Source organism: Aspergillus nomiae (assembly GCF_001204775.2).
Source record: "Aspergillus nomiae NRRL 13137 chromosome Unknown contig00003, whole genome shotgun sequence".
NCBI classification, from domain to species: Eukaryota; Fungi; Ascomycota; class Eurotiomycetes; order Eurotiales; family Aspergillaceae; genus Aspergillus; species Aspergillus nomiae.
In genome coordinates this window covers 293067-308865 of record NW_015378058.1, presented here as the reverse complement: position 1 = coordinate 308865, position 15799 = coordinate 293067, and the positions used below count along the sequence as shown (strand labels likewise).

Here is a 15799-nt window from a genome sequence, read left to right as displayed (position 1 = left end):
CAATGCTGAAACGCTCCCCTGAAAGCTCTACTCTGATTCCCCTGAGGCGTTGGACTACTCAAATCAGACAACCTATGACAGCATGAGCAAGGAGCCAAACCATGGATAAGGTGCATAAACCTGCCTGTACTTTCTCGTTCTTAGGCATCGTCAATCATCAGGCATGCTTTAGTTCCAGATTGAATGGACGAGATGGCCTGCTGGTCGCCCAGAATAGTATAGTCCGCGGTCAGGTGCTTCGTGTCCAATGAGCGCACACCACATCGTCCGGCTTAATAATCCTGTGGTCCGTGGCCCGTGACCACTCACGGAATTTCTAGCATTTTAGGAATATTTTCCAGCTGCCTAACACCCTTGAACAACAAACAACCGGCAACCATAACGAAAGGAAGTGGCTGGTTAGGTAGGGAAAAAAATATTACCAACTTCTCCACCAATAAGAGACGTCAGATTCAACAGCAATGACTCATTTGCTGAGGGACTTTGGGTTGCTGTGGCAGAGATCACGACCACGCAGACTGGCACTATCCTATACAAACTATACCACTCGCGGAAGATACCATGCAACCCACCAGAGCATGGTCCACTACAACCCCTCCTTCTCAGGGGTACTGGTACAGTTTAGCTGGTCTGTGTTGGTGTCATCTGCAGAAAATATTTTCCTTGTTATGAGCAGGCCCCAATTCAGGAAACAAAGCGTGTGACTCACAGAAGCCCACCATTCACCTGCAGAGTTGACCGGCATTTGGGCTCCACCATTATCACTTCTTTTTGGTTTCTCCTTCTCAATGGAATTTTGAATCGGCCGGGGATGGCTTTCCCGACATCCGAATGTCCTATGACGACGATGCCATCGGCATAGTCCTCGGGCATGTTTGTCACCGCATCACTCCAGATGGACAACCACGTTGCCTCATCCCCCCTCTTTCGTTGTGCCTGACAATCCAACGAGGGGTATCCAACATCTAAGGCGATAAGCTCGGGCCGCTGGGAAACTTTCGGGCCGTTTGTTGGGTGATACTACCTCCTTCACAAAAGTGCATACCCAGTCGGTGTACGCTTTACGACAGCAATGCATATTAGCCAACAACAAAGAGAATGCCATAGCCCAGGTCACTACATCAGAGTTAAAATCGTCATAGATAGTCCTTTTACTCCGGTCAATGTTTCCCGGAGACTCCTGATTTCCTCGAGTTAACAGCGCATCACCGTTTACCCTCGAACTATTTGGGCACCTTCGCGATAGCCGCTGTACGTCCCAAGGGTTTGATAGAGAACCGCTTCTCAACGATTAGTGTTGTAAGAATAAGCGTCTCTCGCTATCGCTCAATTCCTTTGCGTCAATCTAAGCTACGGCAATATGTCAGTATGAACTAGTTTCGAGATACTGATACGATGCGACCTATGACCAAGCTGGCCTCCTCATCTCTAAAGTTCCAATGCTGTCAAACCGATGCCGAGAACTCAATCGAGCAGTTTTCTTCCTCCCCATAGTCCCCATCGAGTAATACCCCGTGGATATGTATAGTGCATCGGTCATATCTCTTAGAGGTTGCTGTCAACTTCAGGTTTTCAGGGCATATCCTAAAATAACACCGTTCGGTCTGCAATGATTGGCTGCACAATTTCGACCACTTGCACCAATCATTGCGTGTCGATCACGAGGCGACAAGGAGCACAGCCTCACCTGCACTCAGCAACCAAATCGGATACGCTTGTTCTCTCCCACTTCACCTTCCAAACTGATTGATTCCAACGACGGAGGCTATGCTATGTCCGGACTAGAAGTCATCGGTGTTGCTGCCAGCATTCTCCAAGTCGTAGAACTTGGCACGCATCTCTCAATTAAGCTCTATACATTCTGCCGCAGACTCAAAGACACAGACCAGCGCATCCAAAGCCTCTCCAGTGATGTTGCCTTGACGTGTAATGTTCTACGTCAATTAGGCGACAGCCTCCGACAGGATGAGGATGCTAAACTCTATTCTATAGAGGCATTTGCTACCGCCCAACAAGTGCTAGGAGAATGTAGAAAGGTGTTCCAACGGATCAGCGATGCGGTGGATTATCCCGACCAGAAAGCCACGAAAGGCCTTCTCCAGAAGGCAGCAAGAAAGGTCGGGTTCCTGTGTATTGAGGAAGACCTGGAGGTTCTCAGAGTCAACTTGGAGCGCCTGAAGTCAACCATGCTTCTGATGCTTAACGTAATCATGTATGCTGGCCAGCTGCGTAGGTAAGAATTTCCCTGGTCGAAATGCGACGAGCTTGGCATAATAATGGACCAATTTGGCTAGTCGAGCAGAATCGAGCGTCCTCGAGGAGCAGCGAGAGCTGATTCGCACACTTGTCGGGGAGAAGAAAACGTACGAAACTCAATTTGAACGTTTGACAAAGGCCTTGGAGTCTGCCAAAGTTACGGATAACCAGCCGAACGAATCCCAGCTACCGGCCTCTCTTACCATGACATTTGCATGCGATGATGCTCCATTAACGAACAAATTACTGTCGTCGCAGCTGCGAGAGTACGACGCCTTAGTGAAGAAAGTCCTGTCCGAGATTGACGCCTATCAGTCTAAAATCGAATATGATCAATATCGTCGAATGATAGACGACATTCTACAATGCTATTACTCGGAAATTAGCCACTGCGAAGCTCGTCATGGTCAGCGAGTTGCACCGTGGTTCTGGGAACAATATTCTATACTCTGCAAAGAGTATGCCGTGACTTTTTCCAAATTCGACCAGCGGGCAATAAGAAGCAGGCGTACAAATGTGGATTACGTTGCTTCAACTTCAGAAAGTGGCTATGAACAGGGCTCTGTTGACCGGTTGAGGTCACGAATCAATGAAAATATAAGCATCAAGCGGAAGAAGCAGTATATCGAGTCTGCACCATTCCAACAGCCATCCAACCCATTTAGTTATGTGCAACAACCGGTCGGAGCTCATGAAATCACTGCAGAAATACCCCCATTGCCTCGACCCCCCTTTTCAGAACCATCAAGGCCAATGCCCCGGTGCGCGACAGGGAGTGCGGCAGTTGAAATCTACCCGAAAAGGCCAGGTGGTTTTCCCAGGGGAGGCTATGTAAAGACGAGAGATACAGATGACGTGGAGGCGTTTTTGATGAAGTGGACAACTTTGATTGAGAGTGAACCTGATCAATGACATCATTCGCGCTGTGACACGTGCATTCTGTTCCACCGCCTACTCAATTCTGGCAGTTCCTTGCCGGCAAAAGCAAATCCTTCCGGTAGGCGGTCTGCTTTTCCAAGCCATCGCATCACTGGAATAAGAACGAGTGTTTCTCGATAGTTCAGAATGGTAGTAGAAGGCATATGATGGAAATTAATAATCTTTCTATTGTCGTTGATAATTCTCAATGACATAATGTAAAAAACATCTTCTTGTTGAGCCAACAACTACTAGTTCGTAGTGCCCAGCTCACCCCATTGTTCCCATACTTCTCTGGGAATATATATTGCTGGGTCCTGACAAGTTTCCACACCTTGAGAAAACGTGATATGTATCACAGTTACGACGATCTATACAGGAAAGATCCCGAGCGCTTGAAGAGACATCCAGTAGTCCATAAGGGAGTATAATATCATATCCTCAAGCTACAAATGGAGGGAAAGTAAAAAGAAAAAAAAAGATGGAGATGCGGGGAATTGAACCCCGGACCTTTCACATGCTAAGCGAACATTATACCACTAAACCACATCCCCAATTCGATACACGTGATGGAAATCTCTTGACTTATGAGGCGGCACATGGCCCTTCACCCGAACCATCTGTTTCTGTCAATGTCACCGTTACAGCAGCAATTTGCGCTTCAAACATTTAATAACTTCATGAAACAATATTCATCGACAATATATACAACACTATCCTCTGAAACGGAAATACCATGCTACCCTCCATCAAGATTTAATTGAACAAGAATCGGACCGCTTTGGTGACATGTTTTACCGCGCCCGTTTTCTCCCCCACAGATTCCTCTTCATCGCCAGTCTTGACGTAGAACCGTCGGAGACCGTCGAGATCGATCGTCCGCGCATCCACCCAAAAAGGCCCACGATAGTAGATCTTGGCCCCGATATAAATGACAACAATTGCAACAACGCTGACATAGTTGGCAAAGAAATTCTTCGCGGTGGTCTGTCCTTTAAGCGGCCACACACTCAGATAGAACTCTGCGATGATGAGCAAGATACACCATATCAATCCCCAGATGGCGGCGTAGGGGAATGTCCAGCTTTTCCACGGCAGCTCGGATACATCGCGGCCCTGGACTTTCCAGGCATAACGCATCCGCAGGTGCGATAGGCAGATCATCCCCCAGCCGAACAGGGTGAAGAGAGATGTGAGATTGGAGAACCAGGTGAAGACCTCCTCGCCGCTGTTGCTCACGTTGAGGTAGGCCAGGCCACCTCCGATGAGAAGAGTAATAAAGAGTCCGGCTAGGGGACGTCCAACCCTATCTGCTTTGCCGAAGATCTACGCAATGCGAGGCGCAGTGCATATTAGCCATCTACGTCCAACCAGCGTTGTAGGGCATACATCACTCACCTTAGGCGCCATCTTCACATGTGCCAGCCCCATGAGAGCACGGGACCCGGCATATCCAGAAATACTACCCGTGGACACCACCGAGATGAAGACCACGGCGTTCATTATGTGGGCCAAAGGCTCGAGACCCGCATTACGATAAGCAATGACAAATGGCGATGCGTTGACCCCCGAAGCGCCGAACAGATTGTTGTCCTTTGGGTCAACAGTGATGGTGATCATGAGAGAGCCTAGAATATAGAATAAAGAAAGGCGTAGCCAGATCGACCCCACTGCCTTGGGGACAGCTCTTCGAGGGTTGGAGGTCTCGGCGGCAACCAAAGCGCAGTTCTCAGATCCAGACATGGCAAAGATACAAGTCGGCATGACGGTGAGGAAGCCCTTGAATCCGTTCGTGAAGGCGTACGAGTTCCAATACCGGAAGCCGATGGGGCCCTCAGCGGGGGCGCCTCCTGCAGATACGACTGTGACATGTTAGTCGAAGGGGAAAGGAAGAGATTGATGCTAGTTTCTCACCAATTAGAGAGATAATGACAATGATAATCCACCCGAATTTGATGGACGATGAAACGACTTCCACCTCGCCAAAGAACTTCACAGCCCACACGTTGATAAAAATAATTACTACCCAGAAGATGGTAATCCACGCTGCCGTGGGCACCTTGTCGGTCCAGAAACTGAGAACAGTCACGACACCCTATGACGGTCAGGTTCTGAGACCTCGAGAGGCACCTATGGTTAACATACCTGTAACTCATTGGCGATGGTGATCCAGTAGGAGAACCAGTATGCCCATCCCAGGGCAAATGCCGCAGCCGGGTCAACAAAAATCGACGTCCACTGAATAAATGCCGAAGGCAGAGGATACATTACGGCCATCTCACCGATGGAATGGCTGACCGACCAGATCATGGTACCGCTCAAGAGGTAGCCGATAAAGATGGCCGCTGGACCACCATTTGCTAGCGATGTTCCACTGCCTAGCCATAATCCCATGCCAATTGATGACCCCAGGGCAATCATGGTGATGTGGCGGGTGGATAGCGTCCGCTGGAGATCGGTTTCGGCGCCATGATCGATGTCAACCTCCCAGTCGGCCGCGGGCTGGGCGGTCTTTTTCATACTTTCTGATGAACTCCGTGGGGGGATGATGGATTCGTTCATAGTGAAGGGAAATACAACAAGTGAGGCTCGGGCGAGAAGTACCGAGCCAGAAAGACAGGGAACCCGGGGGGTATTAATATAGTGGTTGGACGACAACCAGTGGCTAATGCTACCATACCCTTCGCACGAACCCAAAATAGCGTTTCAGCTAGGACAGATAAGCCCCTAGCTTTATCTTTGCCTGGGCTACTCAACGATAGCCTTTCCCCGACCAAGTACTACTGCGAGCGCAATGCAACCTGCATAGGGGTGATACACTAGGCTGAGAAGGTTTCTGGAATGGGTATCACCGCGTGGTCAGACCGTTTGGCTGCTGGTTGATAAGTACCCTTCCGCCAATTGCACATCTGCCCGTAGCCTTATCAGTAGCCTCTCAGACATCAACTACTATCGAATGTACCACTGAGCCATCACTCGTGAGACAGAGTGCAACCTGCGAGGTAATTCCAGCAGCGACGATTATTGAACGACCGATGGCAGTGGCTTGGGTGGTGGCCACCGCTCTGGTCAAGGTTGCATGCTCAGGGATTTTTTTTGCGTATTTTGCTGGCCCAATGGCGGGTAATTTGGGGAATAAGCCGGAAATGGAGCAATGGCGTTCGGTGTAGCCATGGATTATAAGACTCCCGTAGTATCCCTTGCGTCCACTCGACATGGTCTGCGATCACGGCCCACGAGAAGGACACATCACCATGTGTGCATGTTAAAGTTCAGAGCATCGTGGGGAATCCTAGACTCGAGATCTGCAGATGGAACCTGAAACCATACACAAACTGTCAATCCTGGATGTAGGACGAAGGAACCATGGAAATTGACAGATTCGTAGTAGGGACCGGAACGGGTCGAGAGCCAATGGTGACATCACGATATCACTGGGGTAGTAGTTTAATTTACCCCAGATAAGACATTCATGGATGAGCCTGCAAGACTCCACCCAAGCATTGTGGAATGCTTATCACATCCTCTTGACAGCTATTTGTTATCATTGTTATCCACGAGGGTGTTGGCCTCCTTAGCGCTATTTTCGGGTATCAGCGGACGGGACAAGGACGCGTTATCGCTCTGCCCCAATTCAGCACCGATTGACATGCGGTGATGTAAGATTTGGGTTTTCTTGCGTGAGTGGTGCATAGGCTTATCCTGGCCGGCAGAAGGCTGCCTTGAGTCGGTGATTATTCGATCTGACCGCACATCAGACATTTATTCTCACAAACATAATCTATGGGTACACCAAAGAAAAAGGGCATCCGTTCAGCTCCATCCAAGACTTTTTAGAAATCGATGTTAAAAAAGGAGAAACGAAACAGAAAGAAAAGCCCAAAAAGTGGAAGCCTTGGAGACTACCCAGGCTTGATGCTCTAAATGCTCAGGGGACAGAGGTTATACAGACATCCATGATGACTGCATGCGAAGTCACTCCGCACACATCGTCGCCCTGCACACGCAAACAGCTCGCTGTAGGTAAGAGAATGGAAAACGGAAGAAAATGTAGACTTTAGCTGATGGCTGTCATCGCCAGATTCAGTCGCATCGGCCCAAAGCCTGTTACTATGAGGTAAAAATTATGTCGGCCTCGCATTGATGGGTCCCACGAGAGTCATCCATTCCGGAGAAAAGTGGAATATTCACTTCCGAGCGCTCCTTAGCTTCCATTCATGCGATAATTGCTATCTGAATCTCTGGTCTTTTGTGCGAAAAACCCAAAAACTGAGAGCTGTGAGGGGTTAGTTGCGTTTCCTAGGATTGGGCCTGTCGCGCAAGCCCAAGGCAGGAAGCACGGCTACGGCTCTACTCAGACATTATGCTAGCTTTCACCAATATGAAATAAAAGAGCGGCATGTCTATCGGACTTTCAGCCTGTCCATGTATCCAAGGCGTGGTCGATGCATTTTGACTTGTCCTGCCAAGTGTCGATGGACACAACTAAACTTCCGTCATCTTGATGCTCCTAATAGCCATCTTGACTACCTGGTCGATTGATACTAAATGCACGGTGCCTAGGAATCCTTGTGTCGGTGCAGGGAGCGGCCTTCTGACAGGCTTTTCAGTGCTGCCGAGTGACAGCGATGTTCCCACTGATTGGAGTGGCACAACTATCAGGAATTGATCAAGAGCTGTGTCATCGGCGGGTGGTTGTTTAGTTTGAATGTGGGATAACGACGGGGGAGGAGGGTTGAGATTGGGATTGGACAGGTTAAAAGGACGTGACGATATTCTGTTCGAAAGGGAAGAAGAGGGGAACCCTCGCACATATTAGTACCCGCTGAAAGAGCCATATATAAATTTTTTCCAATGCGATGTGCACATTGAAACTCCCTTGAAGTGGTTCAATAATATGGGTTTGTGCAGAGTAACGGCCGGTATGGATCCAGGTTCCCGTTGGGTTGTTTTAGCCGGGCAGCGAGACGAGGAAACGAAATTCGGCAATGATCCACCGGTTGTGTGCAGATCTAGATGACTGGAAGCTAAGTCATAGTTGACGTAGACAGGGACAAGCGGATACGTTGAGCGACGCGGGAGTATAGTAAACCCACAAAGTATGCCATAAAAAATAAAAAATAAAAATAAAAACACAGAGCTATGTCGTGCGACTGTCTAAACGCATCGGACGTTATGCAGCATCATAGAGTAAGACGAAGATGTTTAAACGTTCCGCCACAGAGTCTCTGACAGAGCTACCGAAGCTTTCGCTAGCTTGGACGCCCTGGGGTGGTAAGCATACACATAAGTATGCCGTCGACGCCATCCCGTCCACTACGGATGCAATCTAGCCAATAGTATGGATGAGGAATCGGGAGGTACTTCCGATACCAAGTCGGAAGGATCGCATTGTCTTGCGTGTCAATCTAAAGCTCGTCTGTATATTAAACATGTGGATTCAATGCATCTGATGTTGGGCTCGAGCCCCTTTTCATCTGCCAATCGTTGCCCGGCTAGGAATCTGTGTGCTTGATGGTTCGGTTTGAATGGAACCTCAAGAGCCTGATATGAGCCACCGTTCTAGTTCAAGTCCTGGTTGTTGGTAGTGGGCCCATTGTTGCAGGTGAAAAGAAAGAGAGAGAAATAGTGATAGAGTGCGCCGTGACCAAACTCCGCACACGTGCGGGCCGAGAAGAGAAAAAGTGGAGAGTCAAATGACTGCCGACTCGTGACTCCAGACTTTCTGGTTCAATACCCCAGATTCTTTCTACCGTCTCGGCTGAATCATGCCAGATAAGATCGTTGTTATGTGAATTATTTCGGACACCATCCTACTCATGTGAATTATCGGCAACCGTCTCAATATTCTCCTTCACGCATGAATCCTGAACAGGATGTAAGCCGAAGGGCTTATCCCGGTTAACCGAGCCCAGTCCGTCGGAGTCTATTCAGCGTCGTGACCAATGAATCTACCGACTCGAGTTATTACCAGAGGGACTCGGCTCATCCTCCGGCGGCGTTGGCGACGAGCCAAGATCCCGAACGGGATACGAGTTGTGACGTCGTAGGCCTACAAAAAGGTCTCCGAGACGGTGACGCAGGAAGAAGTATGAGCCCCCTGGCAAACCCGGTCAAATTAATTTCATGTCTCGTCATGCCATCCATTCGTGATCCAGAATGTATCATCTTTCTCGGCTAAATGCCCATTCATCCGAAGTCGCAGCTCACCAAGAGGGAAAATTTCCGTTTGGAATCAACCGAGTGGATGAGTCCCTGGAAGACTCCCCACATCATGACGCCGTTGATTTGTTGAATCCCCATGTTCTCCATAGCACTCCGTGGGCGTCCCCCGGACCTCCACATTCCCTGGATGGTTGATCCCTTCTTCTTACGGGTCGCCCGCCGGTCCAATGTCTCGCGCGTTCGAGCAATACCACATCCTATGCAGTCACTGTTATATAAAGCATCGCCAGGGTTCTCCGGGTCAAGCTCTTTTGGACGAACCCAACGTGGCCGCTCATTCTGGGGTTTAGTTACTGGCCAAGATGTATCGGATTACAAACATATACGGTATGCCGGGACACTTTCAGCAACTGTCAACGCGAGATAACTGACGGTCATAGTGCTTGCCGCATTTGGCACCATTGGCGGTGCCCTTTTCGGTTTCGATGTCAGGTAAGAAGTATCGCGATGTTACTATCTCCTAAAGTTGGTTCTGACTTGGCGAAACAGTTCTATGAGTGCCTGGATTGGCACGAAGCAGTATCTCGACTATTTTAACAGCCCTGACTCTAACTTACAAGGTGGTGTATGTATAATCGTCTCCCACGCTGGTCGGTCAGACCGCGACAACTGACTTCCGACCGCTTAGATCACCGCTTCCATGTCCGCGGGCTCCTTCGCTGGTGCCATCGCTGCTGGTTGGGTCTCTGATATCGTGGGCCGTCGGATGTCCCTCATGATCGCGAGTGTGATTTGGATTATTGGCGCCGTTCTTCAGCTTAGCGCACAGAATGTCGCACATCTGGTTGTTGGACGTGTTGTCAGCGGTCTCTCTGGTCCGTACCTATCATAGCCCATCCAGCACCTTCTCACACTAACCAAACTTCGATAGTCGGTATCACTTCCTCACAGGTCTGTGTGTATCTTGCAGAATTGGCTCCCGCTCGTATCCGTGGTCGCATCGTCGGTATCCAGCAATGGGCTATCGAATGGGGTATCCTGATCATGTATCTGATCTCCTACGGTTGTGGAAAGGGTATTGCCGGTCCAGCTTCGTTCCGCGTCGCTTGGGGCATCCAAGCCGTCCCGGGTCTTATTTTGCTGTTGGCCCTCCCATTTTTCCCGGAGTCGCCCCGTTGGCTGGCCAGCAAGGAACGGTGGGAAGAGAGTCTGGACACGCTAGCGATGCTGCACGGTAACGGCGATCGCAACGACCCCGTCGTGCAGGTCGAATGGGAGGAAGTGCAGGAGGCCGTGCGTATCGCCCAGGAAGCCAAGGATGTGACCTTTCTCGCTCTGTTTGGACCCAAAATTTGGATGCGCACCATGTGCGGTGTCAGTGTGCAGGTGTGGCAGCAGCTGCTCGGTGGTAACGTTGCTATGTACTATGTTGTCTACATTTTCACTATGGCCGGCATGGTGTGTGCAATAGCTTCCCGTGGCCCAGTGAATGTCCCTGGCTAACGCGCCCTTCCAGGACAATAACGCCACTTTATATTCCTCCGCGATCCAATATGTGATCTTCCTTGTGACAACCGGTGTCATTCTCCCATATATCGACCGCATCGGCCGCCGCTTTCTCTTGCTATCGGGTGCCGTCGCCTGCATGATACTTCATTATGCCATTGCCGGTGTCATGGCCAGCTATGGTAATCCGGTCGATGAGATTGATGGTAACAAGAACCTGCGATGGGAGATCAAAGGAGCTCCCGGCAAGGCCGTCATTGCCCTCTCATACATCTTTGTCGGCGTTTACGGCCTCACCTGGGTATGTTTCCACCTTGTAAAAAAATGGTATCTGAGTCATGACTGACAGGAAGACAGGCCCCTACCGCCTGGATTTACGCCTCCGAAGTGTTCCCCCTGAAGTATCGTGCGAAGGGTGTCGGTCTTTCGGCCGCAGGTAATTGGATCTTCAACTTCGCCCTGGCCTACTTCGTCGCTCCTGCCTTCACCAACATCAAGTGGAAGACATACATCATCTTCGGCGTGTTCTGCACGGTGATGACATTCCATGTGTTCTTCCTGTACCCAGAGACATCGCGTCGGTCCCTTGAAGAAATCGATCTGATGTTCGAGTCGAACGTGAAGCCATGGCAGTCGAACAAACTCCAGGATAAGTTTGGAGAGGAGATTGCGCGGCGCCAGAAGAGTGTGTCGGATGAAAAGGCAGCAGATGCATCCCACCAGGAGGTTGCCTAGAGCAGGATAATTTATAAAATCTGAATGTAGTTGCTGATGAACTCCCAATCTATTAATTGTTTTTGGTCAGATTGTCGAAAGTGAAGGACAGCGTTATTCTGCATCGAGGCTTAGAACGCCATCTTATGTAGTGTAAATGATACGATACATAGGCCGTTCACCTTCCACCCCACACGCATGAGTGAGGCAATTGAGCGTGAATGGGAAATACAGAACATGGCGATTCCGCGCCAGGGCTACCATTGCAAACCGTAATGAGCAACTAGAGGAGGGTGTCGATGTCTTGCCCTAAGTCAGAAGCATTAAATCCAAGTGGACGCCTTCCGTCTAGCCCTGAAAGCTTAATCTGACATCTCCCCTGCAGAAAGATAACCTCTGCTCGTCTCATCTTCCAGATTACCAGGCCATTGTTGCGAACGCACACGATTTTGGACCAGATTGTGCCTCACGTATCTTAGGAGATATTGGCCCACCGCAACGAAGACGTTACTAGACATGAACTCATGTGAAACCCATGTGATAATATGCAGAACGCCTGCCTTCTGAACGCTTCAGACCGGTACCATATACACACGTCGAATATGATTCCTTAATGGCGTTCTTGATGGTTATAGAGCATTGTCATGCCGAGTTTTATTTGTTAGTTTAGGATGGCAACGGGTTCTCCGGATGCTCCCCTAGCTTAAGATATATCGGACTTCTTTCCGATGCTCCTACTCGATCATACTGAAATAAAATCAGGCTTCTGGAAGGATTGGATGACAGTATCTCACATGTGTAGAGCAGTTACTGTAATCTGCGAACCTCTCGGCCCGAGGAGGAGCAACTACTGTACAATACTTAGAAGTTATGGCTAAATTTAGTTAAGAGAAGAAGATATAAAGAAAAAGAGGGCCTCACATGTGGTATCCACACCCGGTACTGCCGCCAATTAGTGGCGCTTATCGCCGGGGAAAGCGCAACACGAACGCCAATGTCATAGGGCGTAGGGTGTGCCTTCCCAGTGCCTCGGCTGTAGGGAAGGGTGCTTTTTCTCCCCAACCATTTGGTATTCTATCCACCACAAGGGTATGAGATTCACCATGAATGTCCTTGCGTGGAGAAATAATGCCAGGAGGGTTACGTCCCTCACGACCAGAAACACTATCCTCAGAGCCAAACCATTCGTGCGAACCATGTCGCAGTTTCGGGTGGTCGAGCACACAGTCCGAGCCCAACATATCCGAGACCGATTCGGCGCGACGGAACCAGGACAAGCTAACAAGCTCCGTCTGGCGGTAAAACAATACATCCCGAAATCGAACGAAAAACCATCGCCGGGAGATGTCACGATCATTGGTGCGCACGCAAATGGGTTTCCCAAGGTAGCAAATCGCCGATCGCGCGAACGTAGAACCGCAGGTTGACCATGATAGGAAATGTACGAGCCATTATGGGATGACCTGGAACAGCGAATGAGGTCTATGGGCAGGAACATTCGGAGTATATGGATCGCAGATGTTGCTCACCAAGGCCAGAGTAGTGTCTTGAACGAGAGAATTCTTGGCAATGATCGTTCGTGTCTTCCTGCCTTACCAAAGTATAGGTTCACTCAGCTGACTGCTCCTCAGCTAGCTGGAATGACCACGCGAGAGACCTCCTCTTTTTGATCAATCAGTATCAAGACGAGATGCCTCATCCGATCATCGGAGTAGGACATAGCATGGGTGGGATGCACCTGTAGGTATACCCGCTGTATACATTCATGTGCTCGGAGCTCTAATGTTATGGGATTTAGAGCAAATTTAGCATTGCTGCACCCATCGCTCTTCCAGGCTCTTGTTTTGATTGATCCCGTCATTCAGACCGAGAACCCTAGCAAGGACTATGCGCCTGCCTCGAGCTACAGACGCGACATATGGGCCACAAAGCAAGACGCAATACAAAGATTTCAAAACAACAAGGTATATCAGAAATGGGAACCTCGTGTGCTTGAAAAATATGTGGAATATGGACTCCGCGAGGTGCCGACCGAGATATATCCGGAGCCTACTGAACTCGGCTCACAACCGGTGACATTGACCACCCCCAAAGCCCAGGAAGTATTTACTTTTCTGCGACCCACTTACGAAGGAGGAAGAGTAGATGTTGAGCAAGGTGAATGGCAACATGAGATGCATCCGGACCATTTAGAGGAGAGTTATCCATTTTACCGACCAGAACCGGCGCAGCTTTTCCGTCGTTTGGGTGAGATGAAACCGAGCGTTCTGTACATCTTTGGTGAAAGTTCTGAACTATCGTCGCCCGCTGCTCGTCAGGCCAAGATGGACGTCACAGGTACTGGTGTTGGTGGAAACGGTGGCGTTAGTCGGCAACGAGTGAAGGAGGTGACGCTGCCAACAGGACATTTAGTTCCAATGGAACGAGTTATGGATTGTGCCAATGCGATTGCTATATTTAGCGATGCCGAGCTCTCTAGATGGGATGCTGAGCGCCAGACGTACCTCCAGAGGTGGAGTGCTATACCGCGTCGCGATAAGATCACGGTCGATGACAAATGGAAACAGCATATCGGCAGATTATCGAGGAAGCCCAAACTCTGAGATAGGATTAAGCTTGATGACTGTGACGAAGGCTATAGAATAGATGTGTTGATTGACTGGAGGCTGTGAGAAGTTATGCGATTCATTATCGAAAGCCTCGATGGCTTGAGTGTCCCAATTATAGATAGAAATTAGACTGCTGAATCAACAGACCATTATCTATACTAAGCTCTGACATGATATAAATCATTGGTGAGGGTAGTGTCATTGCGTACGTGGTCATTTCCTGCACAAGATTAGCCTCACGACTAGTCGTGAACTATACACGATAGCACCAATCGGACCCAATACAGAGTGTGATGTCGATATGAGAGTCTGATCCACCACACTGTTTAGCTCTCAACTAGACCCCCAAAATTCTGGTTTATTGGCTATTGCCCTTGGGGGCTAAACTATCAGATCATGGATATCTTCGGGACAGAGGTATTTAAGCTCGGCTGTCTTCAACGACTTCCCTTTCCTATTTCCCTGAACATTTCCAAGGAGTAGCCCTATAACATTTGGAACCACCGTATCCTGAAGAAATGTCCAAAATGTCCCAGCCAACGCTCATCTTCGCCCCAGGAGCCTGGTACCCATCATCAGCCTTTGACCCACTCATCGCCAAACTGGCCCCACACGGCTACACCTGCCAAACAATCGCCTTCCCTTCAATCCAACAAGCAACGGAAGTTAAGGACCTAACGGCCGATATCAACGCCGTGCGGGCACTAGTCGAACCAGCCGTGGACGCCGGTCAAGATGTGATCATCATTTCGCACAGCTGGTCCGGCCTACCGGTAAACAGCGCGCTCGAGGGACTAAGCCGCGCAGAAAGACAAAAGGAGGGCCGAGAGGGAGGCGTGACGAAGCTGATTTTCATCTCGGCCTTCTTGCCGGATATCGGAGAAAGCTTGATTGGGGCTTTTGGGGGTGTGCCGCCGGAGTGGTATGTTATAGATGTAAGTCATCCACGATGATCTGTTAGTTTTCAGTCCAGTAAATGGGACTGAGTGTATGAAACAGGCCGAGAATGCGACAGTGACGGCGGATGATCCGTTCACGCTCTTCTTTCACGATGTCCCGGATGGACGCGAGTGGGCGAAAACGCTGCGCCCGCATGCGTGGGCCACCAAGAACTCGCCCGCAACTGGGACGGCTTATGTGGATATTCCTGCTGCGTATCTTCTGTGTGAGGATGATCGGGCCATTCCGTTGTTTGTGCAGGAGTTGATGGTGGAAAAGGCAAGGGGGAAGGGGGCCAGCTTTGAGACGGAGAAGATTAAGACGGCGCATACACCTTGGTTGGTTGTTCCTGATCAGGTTGCGGCGTATATTAGGAAACATGCTGGGACGGAGGTGTAGCTATCAGTATACACTATTGCGTGACTTACTCTCCTTGTCATGGATTTCCATGTTTTTCACATCAAATGAGCCCGGGGGTTGTTGAATGGGAGAGTAGCGAAACAATCGGTTTCTAATAGAGGCTATACAATGTCTGAAAGCTGTGCAGTGGCTTGGCACCTCTGGCTTAGACATAGAGAATTTCTACTATCTTGCTCTCTCGCTCTTATAAAATATCAAAGTTCGAGTAGGCCTGAGCAGCGTTTATATTCCTTAGCTCCAGCCAGTGCGCAGATCCAGAGGGAGCATGGTGG

General features: G+C 49.6%; 5 protein-coding genes across 5 annotated transcripts; 4 read left to right on the top strand and 1 right to left on the bottom strand.

Moving 5' to 3' along the window:
- Nucleotides 1-1772: 1772 nt before the first annotated feature.
- Nucleotides 1773-3168, top strand: ANOM_000501 (uncharacterized protein; the record flags this gene model as incomplete). The annotated part of the gene is made up of 2 exons (XM_015545759.1): nt 1773-2233; nt 2295-3168. The coding sequence occupies 2 exons, from the start codon at nt 1773-1775 to the stop codon at nt 3166-3168; spliced, it is 1335 nt and encodes a 444-aa protein (XP_015412265.1).
- A 762-nt stretch (nt 3169-3930) lies between these two features.
- ANOM_000500 (putative amino acid transporter) lies at nt 3931-5770 on the bottom strand (the record flags this gene model as incomplete). Its single annotated transcript, XM_015545758.1, has 4 exons — nt 5320-5770; nt 5089-5269; nt 4573-5036; nt 3931-4500 (listed from the first exon to the last, which is right to left on the bottom strand). The coding sequence occupies exons 1-4, from the start codon at nt 5734-5736 to the stop codon at nt 3931-3933; spliced, it is 1632 nt and encodes a 543-aa protein (XP_015412264.1). The 5' UTR covers nt 5737-5770.
- Nucleotides 5771-9701: 3931 nt separating this feature from the next.
- Nucleotides 9702-11580, top strand: ANOM_000499 (sugar porter family MFS transporter; the record flags this gene model as incomplete). The annotated part of the gene is made up of 7 exons (XM_015545757.1): nt 9702-9726; nt 9780-9831; nt 9889-9964; nt 10028-10214; nt 10271-10797; nt 10856-11146; nt 11203-11580. The coding sequence occupies 7 exons, from the start codon at nt 9702-9704 to the stop codon at nt 11578-11580; spliced, it is 1536 nt and encodes a 511-aa protein (XP_015412278.1).
- A 1082-nt stretch (nt 11581-12662) lies between these two features.
- On the top strand, nt 12663-14162 carry ANOM_000498 (uncharacterized protein; the record flags this gene model as incomplete). Its single annotated transcript, XM_015545756.1, has 4 exons — nt 12663-12944; nt 12996-13134; nt 13191-13299; nt 13358-14162. 4 exons carry the CDS (start codon nt 12663-12665, stop codon nt 14160-14162), a joined length of 1335 nt encoding a protein of 444 aa, XP_015412277.1.
- Nucleotides 14163-14695: 533 nt separating this feature from the next.
- ANOM_000497 (alpha/beta hydrolase) lies at nt 14696-15506 on the top strand (the record flags this gene model as incomplete). Its single annotated transcript, XM_015545755.1, has 2 exons — nt 14696-15103; nt 15168-15506. The coding sequence occupies 2 exons, from the start codon at nt 14696-14698 to the stop codon at nt 15504-15506; spliced, it is 747 nt and encodes a 248-aa protein (XP_015412272.1).
- Between the last annotated feature and the right edge of the window lie 293 nt (nt 15507-15799).